At 46.4% G+C, this 17,458-nt stretch overlaps 1 protein-coding gene across 4 annotated transcripts in view; it reads left to right on the plus strand.

The window, feature by feature from the left end:
• MATCAP2 (microtubule associated tyrosine carboxypeptidase 2) overlaps positions 1-13,476 on the plus strand; it is a 55,925-nt gene extending 42,449 nt beyond the window's left edge. For 2 of the 4 annotated variants that reach the window (XM_010955397.3, XM_045516958.2), the window contains exons 3-7: positions 1,296-1,439; positions 2,139-2,271; positions 2,796-3,101; positions 4,707-4,804; positions 10,771-13,476. In XM_010955397.3, coding sequence (XP_010953699.1) covers positions 1,296-1,439; positions 2,139-2,271; positions 2,796-3,101; positions 4,707-4,804; positions 10,771-10,932 — 843 coding nt within the window. In that variant the 3' untranslated portion in view covers positions 10,933-13,476. The remainder of the gene's footprint in view (positions 1-1,295; positions 1,440-2,138; positions 2,272-2,795; positions 3,102-4,706; positions 4,805-10,770) is intronic. The other 2 variants (XM_045516959.2, XM_045516957.2) reach the window with 1 other exon arrangement.
• The last annotated feature ends 3,982 nt before the right edge of the window (positions 13,477-17,458 follow it).

Here is a 17,458-nt window from a genome sequence, read left to right on the forward strand (position 1 = left end):
ACCACTTTGAATAGCAAAGCTTTCAATAACAGCTTTAGGAAATGAAGCCAGGCAAGCCTGTTGAAGCCATTTCTTGTTATGATAACTTTATGGTATATGCCAGTTTATCAGTAGTACATACTTTTCCAGTGGGGATATATGTTTACTTATAACTTACGTGTGAGCGTTGCTGTAGTTTTTGCGTTGGGCATGTCAGCTACAGTGGTGGTACTTACAAAGAATGATAACACACTGATGATGATGGTGGTGATGACGTACTGGTTGACACATACTGACTACTTATGTCTGACACTGTGCTTTACAGAGGTTGACTGAATTTTCTGAACAAAACCGTGAAGTAGACATTATGTTGTTATCGTCATTTACTAATGAGGAGGCTTAGTAACAAGCTTAGTGACTTGCCCAGGGCCACACAATCAGAAGGTGGCAGAGCCAGGACATTCACTCAGGTAGCCTGACTTCAGAGCTTGTACTTTTAATCCTTGTATTAGCCTGACAACAGCTGGAAACTGTAGATTTAATATAACATGTATCTGAATTTTCTAGCTTCTGTCACCATTCATATAAGATATATTTGAATTTTCTAGCTTCTTTCCGAAACAACCTTTGAAGAGCATTCTCCCTAAGTTTTCCTTTTTTGTGGCTTTCCCATAGATACTGATGATCTGTGATTTGGTACCAGTTTTCTTCATCTTCTTTTCTGTAGATTTGTGCTTAGAGAAAAAGATCTCAACTTTCATGTTCTTTTGGTGTGAAAATTTATGAAGAATGCAAAGTAGATAGTACCTACCCTGAATGAAAGATGAAAGTTTTTAGTAATGTTGAAACTGTGTTTCCTGCCAGAGTAGCCCAGGAAAACTTCAGGTTTTATAGGATCATCACAGAAGAATCAGCCTTTTTTTTTTCTTTATCCAAATGGTAATTATATTCTAGTGATTAGTCTGGGGACATACCTTCTGGGTTCTCCTGCACAATCACCAAATGGTCTTAGAGAAGCCGAGGAGCCCCCTTGTCTTAGCTTCTCAGCCCATCAGCTGTTGACAGTATGCCCCACGTGAGCTGCTGTATCCTTCAGTGTGTTAAGGAGAAACAAGTACATATAAAGGTGTGTGTAAAAATTTGTGAAATCAGTGAAAGTTGTTTAGGATTAGAAAAATGTGGTACCTTAGCTGCAATTTAATTTGGAAATCAATTAACACAGAATAGATCATGATAAATAAGAATATAAGTAGCTCATTACTTATCTCAGAGTAATAGGAGGCTGTTTACTTTCATTATCTCTGTTTCTTTCACAGTCCATCAATATTATGGAACTGACGTTACAAAAGTATGGAAGTTATGAAAGATTTGAACAGGCCACTGGTGGTAGCCTGCTATCTAAAACTCGAATCTGGAGTCATGTTAGGAAGTACATGATGAAAGAAGGCTGCATGGGTGAGGTATGAATCATGAGTGAACACGACAAGTTGACTGGGCATTTTAACTCTCAGTCAGTGCCAAGTCAGTGCCACATGTGTTTTTTTCCTGCAGGTTTTGTTTTCTCAACCCTATTTTACTCATTAAACTAGTCACCCAGATTTCTTACTAAGTATAAGTCTAAGTTTCTATTGCACTGAATTGTCATGTTGAGTCGTTTTGGTCTGTTTTTCTTTTCTTGCTACATTTTTGTACAGCTTGTGGGATTATGTGAATTGGTTTCTGAATATTATTACTGAAGAGATTTTCTACAGTGGCTTCTCTTATTAGTGGCCAGTTCCTAGGGTTCAGTCTCAAAATAAGCCTTGACCCAGCAGTGAACAGGACTCTGGCTCCTGCACCTTCCTTCACATCATTCTGGCCAGGGGTCTGTATTTGAGAGCACAGCAGAGGCATGACTTCAGTTCTCTGTGTCTCCTTCAGCACAGCCGTCTACTTCTCTTTCAATCCAGTAAAGGTTCTTGTGTTCCCAAAGGGTCAAAATTGGAAAGGTCTAAAGTGACTGGCCCTGCATTTCATCTTCTTGGTTTCTGGGAGATTCAAGGTGGTATAAACAAACAAAAAAGGTATTAATTTATAGGTCCTTTGTTTTCTGTGAAAGCTCCTCCCCCCACCGCCCTCTACATTTTGTATATACATGTATTTTTCCTCTTGCTCCTTAGATTGTAGTTCATCTCACTGAGGACCTGCTTTCCCGAGCTTCCATGACAGTAGTCAATGGATGTCCAACGCTGACCATCAATGTTTCCACTGCACGTGAGCATTGGCTGGAGGGAATGCTGAGGCATGAAATAGGTATGGGTAACCCTTCTCCACTTGCTCATTTGTAATAGCAGAAACATTTCAAGGACGTGTTCTTTTATAATGGGTTTTTTTCTTATTAGTATTTGGCAAAAAGTAATTAAATTGTTAGGATTCACTTGAACTAAAGCTAAGATACTGATGTCTCATTCAAATTAGAGTTTTTAGGATACTGTGTAGCTGTATTAAGCTTAGAGAGTCATTTAACTCCTGTGGATTTCAGCTTCCCCACCTTTAACTGAGGGAAGTGAATTAAGTGATCTTTGAGATTCTTTTCAAATATCAAATCTATAATTCCTCGCTGTAAAAAATTGTTATAAAAGTTAAACCTCTTCTAATGAGACATGTAATTCTTCAGACCAAAGGGCATTAGGGTCAGTTTATTTCCTATTTTGTTTTGTTTTGTTTTGTAGGTAGACATCAAGTTGGTTTTAGAACTGTCGGAGACTGTTTTTTGGGATTAGAGTTAAAATAAGAATGGCATTTCTTGTTTTTCATGTGCCTTTTCTTTTCCATAGGCACACATTATTTTCGAGGTATTAACAACCTTCAGCAGCCATGGAACAGTTGGACTGGCCGTAAAAAACATGAGCTAAAGCCAAACAATCCCACAGAGGAAGGACTGGCAAGTATTCACAGTGTCCTGTTTAGGAAAGACCCCTTCTTGTGGAGGGCTGCCCTCCTCTACTACACTGTTTATCAGGCCAGCCAAATGTCTTTTTGTGAACTCTTCAGAGATATTGGGAAGTTTGTCAAGGACCCCAACACAAGATGGGATTATTGTGTTCGAGCCAAGAGGGGATGGACTGATACTTCCCAGCCAGGTAGGTGTCTCTTGACTTAACAAGTTTTCTGATTTATTGGGTAATTATCTTTGACTTTGGTTACATCCTAATCTGCCCATTAGAGAATTCACTCACCAGTGAAAAATTAAATCTTTGTTACTTGAGGTCAATGCTAGTTTTCCCAAGCCGTATTTTGTTGGCATTGTTTTTCCCATCTCATTTTGAAAAATTTCAAACCTACAGAATTAGAGAAAGTAATGATGGAATGAACATTTATATACTCTTCCTCTGGGTTCACAATTGTTAACATTTTGTCAATTTTGCTTTCTCGCTCTGACTTTAAAAACAGCTTTGAGATACATCATTCACATGACATAAATTTACTCATTTAAAATGTACAGTTTCCATTGTGTTGTGCAGCCATCACCTCTAATTCCAGAAAATTTCATCATCCCAAAAAGAAACTTATACTCATTAGCAGTCAGTCCCTGTTCTCTCTCCCCATTGCCCCCAGTGGTAAGTAACCGTCCGTCTACTTTTACTAGTTTTGCCTGGTTGGGACATTGCATATAAATGGAATCATGTAATAGGTGATGCTTTGTGGCTGGCTTCTTTCGCTCAGCATGATGTTTTAAGTTCATTCATATTATAGCATGTTTCAGTATTTCAGTCCTTTTTACTGGTGAATAATATTCTAGTGCATGGATATGACACCTTTTATGTATCCACTCACCAGTTAATGGGCATTTGGGTTGTTTACACTTTTTGGCTATTATGAATAAGGCTGCTGGGAGCATTTGTGCACAAGTATATGTTTGTAAGTCTCTTGGGTATATACTTAGGGGTGGAGTTTTTAGGTTATATGGTAACTCTGTTCAACGTTTTGAGGAACTGCCACTATTTCCAAGGTGACTGCACCATCTGACATTCTCCTGGGGTACCGGCTTAGGATCCCAGGGTGTCTCAGAGCTGGTGTTGGCCTAGCTGGTGGTCAGGGCTGGGGACCAGGGAGTCCGAGAGCTGGTACCAGCTGCTGGTGGCTGGGTTGTGTCCTGGCTCAGCACGCTGAGGTTGTCTGCTGTGAATTGGGCTGTATGCAGCTAGTTGCCTCGTCTGACGTAACCCAGTACTGGTGCCAGCAGGCTGGTCAGTTGGAGCTGGGTCTCAAGGAAGATAAGCTAGAGGGAGGATTCCAGAATGGTGCTTGGCAGCCCCAGTCTGAACATGGTGCCTTGTGCAGGCACCACATGTCTATATTCCAGGGTCAGCTCCATCTGCCTCCTGCCTCTTCAGGAGACTCTCCAAGATCATCAGGGAGGTCTGACCCAAGCTCCTGTCAGATGACTACTTCTGCTCTGGGTCCCAGAACATGTGAGATTTTTTTGTGCACCCTTTAAGAATGGAGTCTCTATTTTCCATGGTCCTCTGGGTCTCCCCAGAGCAAGTCCCACTCACTTTCAAAGCCAGATGTTCTGGGGTCTTGTCTTCCCAGTGCAGGACCACTGTAAGAGTTGTGTGTTTTGAATTACTAGCATTTCTTTAGGAAAAGTGCTATTTTAATTACTAGGAATGTAGATCCAGGGAGAAGGACTTTTTAAAGGGATGACTTCATAGGCTGCAATTACCGTATTCTGGTTCCTCCAGGGTGTTTCAGTAAAGACCAAGTATACTTGGATGGTATCCTGCAAATCCTCCGCTATAGAGAGACCATTGACTTTCATCTGCTGACTGCCCTGGGGAAGGTGAGTGAAACTAATGACACGAGGCCCCAGGCCAAGCTTTCAGCTGATTTCATGATTCGAGAAAACTCAACTCGGGAAACTGTTTTTACTTTGTTGTTGGGGTAATTTTCCTTTATGTGATAACAGGGGCAGAAAACCGGTTGTTTCACAGAACTAAATTATAGTATTTCCTTGTGGATCCTAAGAGATAATAAAGAAGGCAATAGAAAATTTGGGAATATATTATTTATTTTTATATACATATATTTTTAAGTGTTTTATTTTTGGGGGCAAACAGCATACAAACTTAATGAATGTTAATCACAACATTTCCCAGTGAATATCATATTTGACAACAGGACAACAGAGGGCGTAATGGCAGGAGGGCATCTCATGCAGTCATCAGAACACTGCGCAATGAATACTGTATTTCATGAGAAACATGCTTGCAGTTCTCCCCCTTCTCCCCCTTCTCCCCCTTCTCCCCCTTCTCCCCCTTCTCCCCCTTCTCCCCCTTCTCCCCCTTCTCCCCCTTCTCCCCCTTCTCCCCCTTCTCCCCCTTCTCCCCCTTCTCCCCCTTCTCCCCCTTCTCCCCCTTCTCCCCCTTCTCCCCCTTCTCCCCCTTCTCCCCCTTCTCCCCCTTCTCCCCCTTCTCCCCCTTCTCCCCCTTCTCCCCCTTCTCCCCCTTCTCCCCCTTCTCCCCCTTCTCCCCCTTCTCCCCCTTCTCCCCCTTCTCCCCCTTCTCCCCCTTCTCCCCCTTCTCCCCCTTCTCCCCCTTCTCCCCCTTCTCCCCCTTCTCCCCCTTCTCCCCCTTCTCCCCCTTCTCCCCCTTCTCCCCCTTCTCCCCCTTCTCCCCCTTCTCCCCCTTCTCCCCCTTCTCCCCCTTCTCCCCCTTCTCCCCCTTCTCCCCCTTCTCCCCCTTCTCCCCCTTCTCCCCCTTCTCCCCCTTCTCCCCCTTCTCCCCCTTCTCCCCCTTCTCCCCCTTCTCCCCCTTCTCCCCCTTCTCCCCCTTCTCCCCCTTCTCCTAAGAGATAATAAAGAAGGCAATAGAAAATTTGGGAATATATTATTTATTTTTATATACATATATTTTTAAGTGTTTTATTTTTGGGGGCAAACAGCATACAAACTTAATGAATGTTAATCACAACATTTCCCAGTGAATATCATATTTGACAACAGGACAACAGAGGGCGTAATGGCAGGAGGGCATCTCATGCAGTCATCAGAACACTGCGCAATGAATACTGTATTTCATGAGAAACATGCTTGCAGTATTCCCCCTTCTCCCCCTTCTCCCCCTTCTCCCCCTTCTCCCCCTTCTCCCCCTTCTCCCCCTTCTCCCCCTTCTCCCCCTTCTCCCCCTTCTCCCCCTTCTCCCCCTTCTCCCCCTTCTCCCCCTTCTCCCCCTTCTCCCCCTTCTCCCCCTTCTCCCCCTTCTCCCCCTTCTCCCCCTTCTCCCCCTTCTCCCCCTTCTCCCCCTTCTCCCCCTTCTCCCCCTTCTCCCCCTTCTCCCCCTTCTCCCCCTTCTCCCCCTTCTCCCCCTTCTCCCCCTTCTCCCCCTTCTCCCCCTTCTCCCCCTTCTCCCCCTTCTCCCCCTTCTCCCCCTTCTCCCCCTTCTCCCCCTTCTCCCCCTTCTCCCCCTTCTCCCCCTTCTCCCCCTTCTCCCCCTTCTCCCCCTTCTCCCCCTTCTCCCCCTTCTCCCCCTTCTCCCCCTTCTCCCCCTTCTCCCCCTTCTCCCCCTTCTCCCCCTTCTCCCCCTTCTCCCCCTTCTCCCCCTTCTCCCCCTTCTCCCCCTTCTCCCCCTTCTCCCCCTTCTCCCCCTTCTCCCCCTTCTCCCCCTTCTCCCCCTTCTCCCCCTTCTCCCCCTTCTCCCCCTTCTCCCCCTTCTCCCCCTTCTCCCCCTTCTCCCCCTTCTCCCCCTTCTCCCCCTTCTCCCCCTTCTCCCCCTTCTCCCCCTTCTCCCCCTTCTCCCCCTTCTCCCCCTTCTCCCCCTTCTCCCCCTTCTCCCCCTTCTCCCCCTTCTCCCCCTTCTCCCCCTTCTCCCCCTTCTCCCCCTTCTCCCCCTTCTCCCCCTTCTCCCCCTTCTCCCCCTTCTCCCCCTTCTCCCCCTTCTCCCCCTTCTCCCCCTTCTCCCCCTTCTCCCCCTTCTCCCCCTTCTCCCCCTTCTCCCCCTTCTCCCCCTTCTCCCCCTTCTCCCCCTTCTCCCCCTTCTCCCCCTTCTCCCCCTTCTCCCCCTTCTCCCCCTTCTCCCCCTTCTCCCCCTTCTCCCCCTTCTCCCCCTTCTCCCCCTTCTCCCCCTTCTCCCCCTTCTCCCCCTTCTCCCCCTTCTCCCCCTTCTCCCCCTTCTCCCCCTTCTCCCCCTTCTCCCCCTTCTCCCCCTTCTCCCCCTTCTCCCCCTTCTCCCCCTTCTCCCCCTTCTCCCCCTTCTCCCCCTTCTCCCCCTTCTCCCCCTTCTCCCCCTTCTCCCCCTTCTCCCCCTTCTCCCCCTTCTCCCCCTTCTCCCCCTTCTCCCCCTTCTCCCCCTTCTCCCCCTTCTCCCCCTTCTCCCCCTTCTCCCCCTTCTCCCCCTTCTCCCCCTTCTCCCCCTTCTCCCCCTTCTCCCCCTTCTCCCCCTTCTCCCCCTTCTCCCCCTTCTCCCCCTTCTCCCCCTTCTCCCCCTTCTCCCCCTTCTCCCCCTTCTCCCCCTTCTCCCCCTTCTCCCCCTTCTCCCCCTTCTCCCCCTTCTCCCCCTTCCCTTCTCCCCCTTCTCCCCCTTCTCCCCCTTCTCCCCCTTCTCCCCCTTCTCCCCCTTCTCCCCCTTCTCCCCCTTCTCCCCCTTCTCCCCCTTCTCCCCCTTCTCCCCCTTCTCCCCCTTCTCCCCCTTCTCCCCCTTCTCCCCCTTCTCCCCCTTCTCCCCCTTCTCCCCCTTCTCCCCCTTCTCCCCCTTCTCCCCCTTCTCCCCCTTCTCCCCCTTCTCCCCCTTCTCCCCCTTCTCCCCCTTCTCCCCCTTCTCCCCCTTCTCCCCCTTCTCCCCCTTCTCCCCCTTCTCCCCCTTCTCCCCCTTCTCCCCCTTCTCCCCCTTCTCCCCCTTCTCCCCCTTCTCCCCCTTCTCCCCCTTCTCCCCCTTCTCCCCCTTCTCCCCCTTCTCCCCCTTCTCCCCCTTCTCCCCCTTCTCCCCCTTCTCCCCCTTCTCCCCCTTCTCCCCCTTCTCCCCCTTCTCCCCCTTCTCCCCCTTCTCCCCCTTCTCCCCCTTCTCCCCCTTCTCCCCCTTCTCCCCCTTCTCCCCCTTCTCCCCCTTCTCCCCCTTCTCCCCCTTCTCCCCCTTCTCCCCCTTCTCCCCCTTCTCCCCCTTCTCCCCCTTCTCCCCCTTCTCCCCCTTCTCCCCCTTCTCCCCCTTCTCCCCCTTCTCCCCCTTCTCCCCCTTCTCCCCCTTCTCCCCCTTCTCCCCCTTCTCCCCCTTCTCCCCCTTCTCCCCCTTCTCCCCCTTCTCCCCCTTCTCCCCCTTCTCCCCCTTCTCCCCCTTCTCCCCCTTCTCCCCCTTCTCCCCCTTCTCCCCCTTCTCCCCCTTCTCCCCCTTCTCCCCCTTCTCCCCCTTCTCCCCCTTCTCCCCCTTCTCCCCCTTCTCCCCCTTCTCCCCCTTCTCCCCCTTCTCCCCCTTCTCCCCCTTCTCCCCCTTCTCCCCCTTCTCCCCCTTCTCCCCCTTCTCCCCCTTCTCCCCCTTCTCCCCCTTCTCCCCCTTCTCCCCCTTCTCCCCCTTCTCCCCCTTCTCCCCCTTCTCCCCCTTCTCCCCCTTCTCCCCCTTCTCCCCCTTCTCCCCCTTCTCCCCCTTCTCCCCCTTCTCCCCCTTCTCCCCCTTCTCCCCCTTCTCCCCCTTCTCCCCCTTCTCCCCCTTCTCCCCCTTCTCCCCCTTCTCCCCCTTCTCCCCCTTCTCCCCCTTCTCCCCCTTCTCCCCCTTCTCCCCCTTCTCCCCCTTCTCCCCCTTCTCCCCCTTCTCCCCCTTCTCCCCCTTCTCCCCCTTCTCCCCCTTCTCCCCCTTCTCCCCCTTCTCCCCCTTCTCCCCCTTCTCCCCCTTCTCCCCCTTCTCCCCCTTCTCCCCCTTCTCCCCCTTCTCCCCCTTCTCCCCCTTCTCCCCCTTCTCCCCCTTCTCCCCCTTCTCCCCCTTCTCCCCCTTCTCCCCCTTCTCCCCCTTCTCCCCCTTCTCCCCCTTCTCCCCCTTCTCCCCCTTCTCCCCCTTCTCCCCCTTCTCCCCCTTCTCCCCCTTCTCCCCCTTCTCCCCCTTCTCCCCCTTCTCCCCCTTCTCCCCCTTCTCCCCCTTCTCCCCCTTCTCCCCCTTCTCCCCCTTCTCCCCCTTCTCCCCCTTCTCCCCCTTCTCCCCCTTCTCCCCCTTCTCCCCCTTCTCCCCCTTCTCCCCCTTCTCCCCCTTCTCCCCCTTCTCCCCCTTCTCCCCCTTCTCCCCCTTCTCCCCCTTCTCCCCCTTCTCCCCCTTCTCCCCCTTCTCCCCCTTCTCCCCCTTCTCCCCCTTCTCCCCCTTCTCCCCCTTCTCCCCCTTCTCCCCCTTCTCCCCCTTCTCCCCCTTCTCCCCCTTCTCCCCCTTCTCCCCCTTCTCCCCCTTCTCCCCCTTCTCCCCCTTCTCCCCCTTCTCCCCCTTCTCCCCCTTCTCCCCCTTCTCCCCCTTCTCCCCCTTCTCCCCCTTCTCCCCCTTCTCCCCCTTCTCCCCCTTCTCCCCCTTCTCCCCCTTCTCCCCCTTCTCCCCCTTCTCCCCCTTCTCCCCCTTCTCCCCCTTCTCCCCCTTCTCCCCCTTCTCCCCCTTCTCCCCCTTCTCCCCCTTCTCCCCCTTCTCCCCCTTCTCCCCCTTCTCCCCCTTCTCCCCCTTCTCCCCCTTCTCCCCCTTCTCCCCCTTCTCCCCCTTCTCCCCCTTCTCCCCCTTCTCCCCCTTCTCCCCCTTCTCCCCCTTCTCCCCCTTCTCCCCCTTCTCCCCCTTCTCCCCCTTCTCCCCCTTCTCCCCCTTCTCCCCCTTCTCCCCCTTCTCCCCCTTCTCCCCCTTCTCCCCCTTCTCCCCCTTCTCCCCCTTCTCCCCCTTCTCCCCCTTCTCCCCCTTCTCCCCCTTCTCCCCCTTCTCCCCCTTCTCCCCCTTCTCCCCCTTCTCCCCCTTCTCCCCCTTCTCCCCCTTCTCCCCCTTCTCCCCCTTCTCCCCCTTCTCCCCCTTCTCCCCCTTCTCCCCCTTCTCCCCCTTCTCCCCCTTCTCCCCCTTCTCCCCCTTCTCCCCCTTCTCCCCCTTCTCCCCCTTCTCCCCCTTCTCCCCCTTCTCCCCCTTCTCCCCCTTCTCCCCCTTCTCCCCCTTCTCCCCCTTCTCCCCCTTCTCCCCCTTCTCCCCCTTCTCCCCCTTCTCCCCCTTCTCCCCCTTCTCCCCCTTCTCCCCCTTCTCCCCCTTCTCCCCCTTCTCCCCCTTCTCCCCCTTCTCCCCCGCCATGGTACTTGTAAAAGTAGTTTGCCCAAATGTGTTACAATACTTGCTGTAGCAAAGAAAAATCTTTGAATTTTATTACAGTTTCACTCCCTTTTTTTTTTTTTTGTATTATTATGGACTTACTCCTTTTTATTTCATTCTTTCAGTTGCTGTGCTTATGTTTTTTAAAACATGTCTACTTGTTTCCCAGCAAACTAAGATGTGTAAACTGAACGTTGTTTACATACACTGTTTGTATATACAATATATATTGTTTATGAACATTTATATTGTTTGCTTATATCATTTCTAGACCAACTGTATAGGTCGAAGATGGAGTGTTGAATGAAATACTGACTTTTCATTTTTGAAATATAGTCATGGTATAAGCAGGCAGATAAATACTTTGACAGAGTAAGTTTTGCTGATTTCCAGGTATTGGAGTAATTTGAAAACCAGTCCACATACTGAGGTTTCAATTACAACCAAAGGGAGAAATTGATCTTCAAAACGTAACTGGTAGTTACATTTAAAAAGTAACCCACCTTCCTTTTTTCAGGTCTCTTATGAAGACGTGGATCGCTTAAAAGGATTGGCAGTTACTGAAAATATGAGAGTCCCTCACTTTTTGCAGGACCATGGTCGATACATGGAACACTTAGAGAAGATCATGGAAGTGAATGAACTGACCGACAGGGAACTGAGAGATCTTATATATTAACTAGCATTCTTGCAAACTTAGCAAAGCTGTACCTCCATGTCTATTAGCAGTTAGGTGCAGTTAGCACCAGCAGATTTATAAAAGAAGAATGACTGTTTACATGGGTTTTCTGAAGAATGATCTGCAGTATTCAGCTGAATACTGAGGTTACAAACAAACCTTATACTCTTTCCCTAAAATGTTTCTTTGGCTGCAGGGGAGGTTACTCGTATCTTCATCTGAATCTCAGAGTCAGATGAAAATACTGCTGATGAGTGTTTTTGACGAATATTGAGGAATATTGGTCAAACTGAGTGATAAGCTTCTGCCTGAGCAGTAAGCACTGGTCTCAGTGCCCCTGCCTGAGCACCAAGACCAGCTCTGACTAGAGATGGAATTCCACTGTTGCTCAAACTCCAAGGTTCTATTTTATTTAATAAATAAAGGTAATTGTTCTCCTTTGAAAAATTAGTTTGTGTTATGCCCCCAAAAGCTATATTTAAGATTTATTATTTCTCTTATATGTTAAGTACTGTTAAAGGGAGGGGAAAAGCAATTTGTAAAGTTTTTCCTAGTTTTTTATTTTATACATAGTTCCTGTAAACTGATTAGGTGAAACAAAGTAGAGAATTCCCTTCTTTAGTCCAGTTATCCTTTCACTCGTACCCCTTCAAAGTTTTAACTAAGTTTTTGGGTCTTTCCTCCCTATTCCTTTATACAAATGTTAAGTACAAGTTTCAGAGAAGTTTTTCTACATAAATTAAAATAACTGGGGAAAAGAAAACCTACTTACCTTCTTATTAACAAACAACAAGCAGGGGATGATTCGTGCAGGAACTGGTGTTGACTGGGTGGCATGCACAGGAAACTTGACTGTGCTCTGAGAAACAGTCTCAGGCATTGCCATTTGATCAGCCAGCCTTGTGATATTGGCTCACAGTGTTTTTACAAAATCTTCATCAAGCCAATAATAACATTTTTTGAACTTCAGAAATGTGAATTCTGCTTTGCTACATTTCTGGCTAAAAGCTTATACACCCAGCTTTATAATTTATCAGTTTCAATATATACTTGGGCATGTATACCTGGGATCAAGTAGTTTTTCAAACAACTTATTTTAATGATCAGAAAGAATACCGATGTTAACACCCCATTCAAAATTGCTCCTGTAATTTCCACCCAAAGTCTGAGAGTTTATCTTTACCTCAATTCAGGCTTCAATATGGTGCTAACGCTGATGGATGCGTACTGCAAAGCCGAGTTCACGTTCATACTAGGGAATGATTTTGGAAACTCTTACAGACTAGACTGATTTTTCTCTTTCACATACCTAGAAAGGCTTGCCTCAGAGAAGACTGATACACTTCAACAAACAGGATATACTCTAACTGGCACCTGATGGTTCATGCACAGCTGTGCATTGTGCCTTTGGCAATAGCAGGTCAGGCCCTTTGGAGCAGGGAAGGTGCCCACACCTGTGCCATGCTGGCTGGCGTGTGGCCTGCATGTCTCTGCAGAGCTAGGGGCACAGTGCCAGACACTGGAAAACCATTCTTGTTCCCTCAACCATTATTTCCTTGTAGCAGAGTCATCCAGCTTCAGCTTCGTGTAGTGTTTTCTGACTTCACCTTTAAACTTATCAAAGGTAATTGTGAAAACGGTGTCTTATTAGCTAGTATTGAAATACAAACAGAAATGGCAATATTTATGTCCTGTGACTTAAGCCCAAAATACTTATAAACAACATTTATAGGCAGTGACAATGCTCATCTTATGTTATGGTTTAAATAGAAAGGAAACTCACAGCAGCCTTAATTTCCTGTGGGTAGGATTATCTGCACTGCTTCTAGTCCCTGAATTTTCAAATGGATAGATATTCTCTATGTGATATGAAAAAAGGAAAAGTTTTCTTGCCTTACTGCTTTGGTATAAAGACAAAAAGCATGAGCACTATCCATACAAAAAAAAAAAAATGACCTTAAGTCACATTGATCAAGGTATTCCTAAAGTTCGCAATGTACCAAAAATAGTTGAAGCCTAGCAGAAATACTTAAAGAGCTCTAAGTTTTAAAATTTGAGGTTGAAGATTTAATTAATGTTTATTCTCTTTCTTGAAATAGTATGAAGGTCAGTTTTGTTCCCCAAAATGAAAATTTTAAATAGAAAATCATAACAGCAGTGCTTAGGAAAATAGTTGAAGATCGTATTAGTTTTAATTATAATCGTTAATTGCTGTAGGGTATTGATGATTGGGATTTCATGCATTTTGTTCACTGTAATTCTAACGTACAGTTGTATCACATACAAATTTTGATAAACTGGTAGGTTTTCACACCAGACAGATTCAAAGTAAAATTGTTTGCAAACATAAATCCATCGTCTTCATTTCTTTATATTTTCACCTTTGTAAAAATGTTTACAGTTTGTTATCATTTGTTTTATATATCTGAGCATTTTGTGTCTAGCTGTAACAGAAATAAAGAGCCCTGAGGTTCTCAGATGAAGTATATGGATATATATGCATGCAAAATTCTGTTTTGCGAAAACAATATTTTTATTGTGGTGTTTCTGGTTTTTTATTGTTATTATTGAAAAGATGATGTTTGTCTTTTAGCATTCTTATTTATAGGAGAGAGAAATATTCAATTTGCCACACTCTACCTTTCCCCTAATTAATTCGGCTTATATTCTCAAGTGGCATAGGGAAAATTCTGTCTTAATTTACTACCCTGTTTATTGAGTAAAGACTCATGCAGAACCTCTTGAGGACCAGGATCTGTGCTGAGTGTCAGAGGTCCTCTGATGAGGAAGACAACTGTGAGGAAGAGTGGCACAGACCCAGGTTACAGCACTGCCAGTCCCACACCCAGGAAGTGTCACCAAAAGATTGTAAACCACAGTAAATGGACCTGCTCATGTGTTTGAAGCACAGAGAGAAAGATCACTTGCAAAGTAGTGAATGTTCACAATATTTTTCTTTACTATTTTTTGCAGAGCTTAGGTTCGGAACCTGAGCAGCTTTAGCCCAGGGGAAGGAATAGACCAGGAACACAGCTGCTTGGGTCGTCAGAGGCCTGGAGGAAACCATTGAGGCTGTGTCAGCAAGTGCCCAAAGGAGTCAACACTTTATCTTTAATTGTCTTGGTCTTTGAATTCAAACCTTTATGGCACTTGTGAAAGCCTTGTTATCTGGCTATGATTTCATTCATTTTTGTTCACTCTGATTCCAATGGCTGAAAGAATTAATATCTTGAAACTAATGCCACGATGTGAAATACCAACATTTGTTCGCTAGCTTTAAGAATATGTGGAATTTCAGGTACTCAGAGTGAAAAGCATATGCAGAGGAAGCAACAGGGCGACCATCTGCAAGCCAGAGAGATGCCTAGAACAGATCCTCTCCTTTAGGCCCTCAGGAAAAAAATCAAACTTGCCAACACCTTGATCTTGAACTTCTAGCCTTCAGAACTGAAAAGAATTGTACCTAAAGAAAGAGGGCAAAGCAAAGAGAGTAGAAATCTGATCACTGAGAAGAGACTACTGAATACTCATTTCGCCCCAGCCATCCATTTATCCTCAAAGACAACCAACTTCAGAAGTAACATCAACATGGCTGAATAAGCCATCCCTCATTTGTGTCCCCCACCCCCAACAATTTGGCATCCACTTACAGACAAAAATGCCTTTGTGGGAGCTTTGTGAGCCAACACCATGTACCAAGCAATCTGGTAGGAATTTCGTCCACCTGGGCATTGGGTAATAGACATACAGACCTAGGTCCCTGCTTGGACCCTGCAGTGGTCTGTGAACCAGCTCCAGTCCCACTCAGCTACAGTCTGGAAACCCCTGGAAAGTTTTATCTTAGTCACCGTGGACAAGAGGGCTTTTGTGAAAGTCTCGGTTTCCAGTGGAGAGTTTTCAGCATGCCGTTGAAGCAATGAAATTTAATGAGTTTAGATGCTTTGAAGAGGAGCAGTTTGATTTTACCCTCATCACCCCTCCCCTAAGGTGGCACAGTTGTGTCAAGAGAGACCTCAACCTATGATTTCTCCTGGAGGGGAAGGAAAGACTGAGTACCAATATTTTTCAACTATATTGGATGCTGCCAAAGAGACCCCTTTTTCTCATCCAGACTACTGAATCATGAGCTGCATGACCAGAGGGTGGAAGTTGCTAGAACAGCAGCAGACAGAACCTTTGGAGGGCATTGAAGGGTCACAGAGCCTACTGTCATGGTCCCTTCAAGAAGCTAGCCCCACACCAGTGGGGACACTACTGGTAGATCTCCTGACTGGCCCATGGAACCAGCAATGCCTCACCTACACAACCCCCCCCCACCACCCTGTGGCTGGCTCCTCTATGTGCTCCTGACAGCATCGAGAGCAAGCTTTGGCAGCTGGCTAGTGAGCATTGCAAACAAAGCCAGCCTGAATCTACAGGACAGGGAGAGACCACAGCATAAGCTTTAGCCCCACTTTTTGGGAGGTGGAAGGGAGGGTGTCGGCACCCAGCCTTCTGCATTGCCAAAGCAAGAGAAGGCATACCACAAGACAGCAAGAAGTGTGGAGCAGGCTTATTCATAACCGACCTGAGAAAGCCTCAGAATCTCTAGCAGGGCTTACTAAAATTACTTCTGAAGCAGTTAGTAAACACTAGAGGAGGTGACTGCTACTTCAGATACAAAGACAACAAAGCAAAACTTCAAGGAAATATGACCAAAGGATTATGATAATCTTCTAGTAAATGATCCCAAAGACATGGAGAGCTGTGATTACCTGATAAAGAATTTGAATAGGTGTTTTTAACATGTTGATCGCCCACTGTGAATTGGGTGCCCCTGTGGAAACCCAACTGTCACCCAGATTTGGATGACCTGGCGATCAACAGAAACTCCGTGAGCTATAGGAATACAAAAGACAATTTGATGAAATCAGGAAAATACATGAACAAAATGAGCAGTTTAACAGAGATATTAAGGACCAGAAATTCTGAAGTAGAAAAATAAAATGAGGTGAAGAATATAATAGGGTTCATATCAGAACTGATCACACGGAATAAAGAATCTACGAGGTAGAAGATGGGAACTTTGAGATTATTCAGTCAGGAAAACAAAAAAGAATGATGAAAGCCTATAAGATCTTTTGATTGTATCCCATAGGAACAATTTGCAAAGTATTAGCATTCCAGAGGGAGAAGGGGGCAGAAAGCTTATTTAAAGAAATAATGGCTGAGAAATTCCCAAATCTGAGGACAAATTTGGATATCCAAGTTCATCTATCATTCAAAGAGATCTTCTTCAAAACATGCTGTAATAAAACTATTAGAAATCAAAGACAAAGAATCTTAAAAGCAGCAAGAGAAAAGAAGTTTGTAAATTACAGGGGAACCCCTATACTGTAACTAGCAGACTCCTCAGCAGAAACTTTACAGGCCAGGAGAGAGCGGAATGGTAGTTTCAAAGTGCTGAGAGAAAACGGCCAACCAAGAATATTCTGCCTGACAAAGCTGTCCATTAGAAATGAAGGAGAGAGAATTTCCCACACAAACAAAAGCTGAGGGAGTCCATCAGCACTAGATTTGCCTTCCAAGAAATGTTTCCAGGCACAATCCTCAAAGGGTATTTTTGGTAAGTTGATTATAGAGTTCTATTAGAAAATACACGAAAATGTTAAAAGCATATATATCCTTAACCCCACAATTGTACAATATTTACACACATTCATCACATATACATTGTACACCTGTGCAAATACATATGTATAAGGAAATTCACTGCAGTATTGCAGTAAAAATAGAGTAGAAACAACCTTAAAATTCATTAGCAAGGACTAGTTAGATGACATTTATAAAACTAGCCTATTTAAAAATAAAGTAGACCTGTAATTATTGATGCAGATTCTACATCACTGTAGATTTTGGTTGTAAGGTATGCAACTAAGTGGAAATAGCAATATATGGAGATTTATATAACAATAATCTAGCTTTCTGAAAAAGGATGGATGAGAATATGTATTTGTTTGCCTGTGTATGCACAAATTGGTAAGTTATACAGGAAACTGAAAAGAGCAGTTGTCTTTGGTTGGGAAGAATTGCAGGGATGGGAGTCATGGGTGGGAAGGAGACTTTATGCCATTTTATTTTTTCATGTGAAATTTAAAAATTTTCAAAATGCAATGATTAAGAGTAAACCTAGAATTCTAACACTCACACTGATTAAAATAAACATGGACTCAAAAAGGCAAGAAAATTTTAAAGACAGTATATGTATATGGCAGAGAAAATTCAAATAAAAAGGAAAACTGGGAAATACACAAATATGTGAAAATTAAACAACACGCTCCTGAACAACCAATGAGTCAGAAAAGAAATCAAAAGGAAATTTTTTTTAAAAAATCTTGAAACAAAAATGGAAACACAACATTACCAAAACCATTCATGGGGTGCAGCAAAAAAGTTTTATGAGGTAAGTTTATAGTGATAAACATTAATAAAAAAGAAATCTCAAATGAATAAGCTAGCTTTAGATCTCAAAGAAGTAGAAAAAAAT

This window comes from Camelus bactrianus, chromosome 7 (genome assembly GCF_048773025.1).
Source record: "Camelus bactrianus isolate YW-2024 breed Bactrian camel chromosome 7, ASM4877302v1, whole genome shotgun sequence".
Lineage (NCBI taxonomy): Eukaryota > Metazoa > Chordata > Mammalia > Artiodactyla > Camelidae > Camelus > Camelus bactrianus.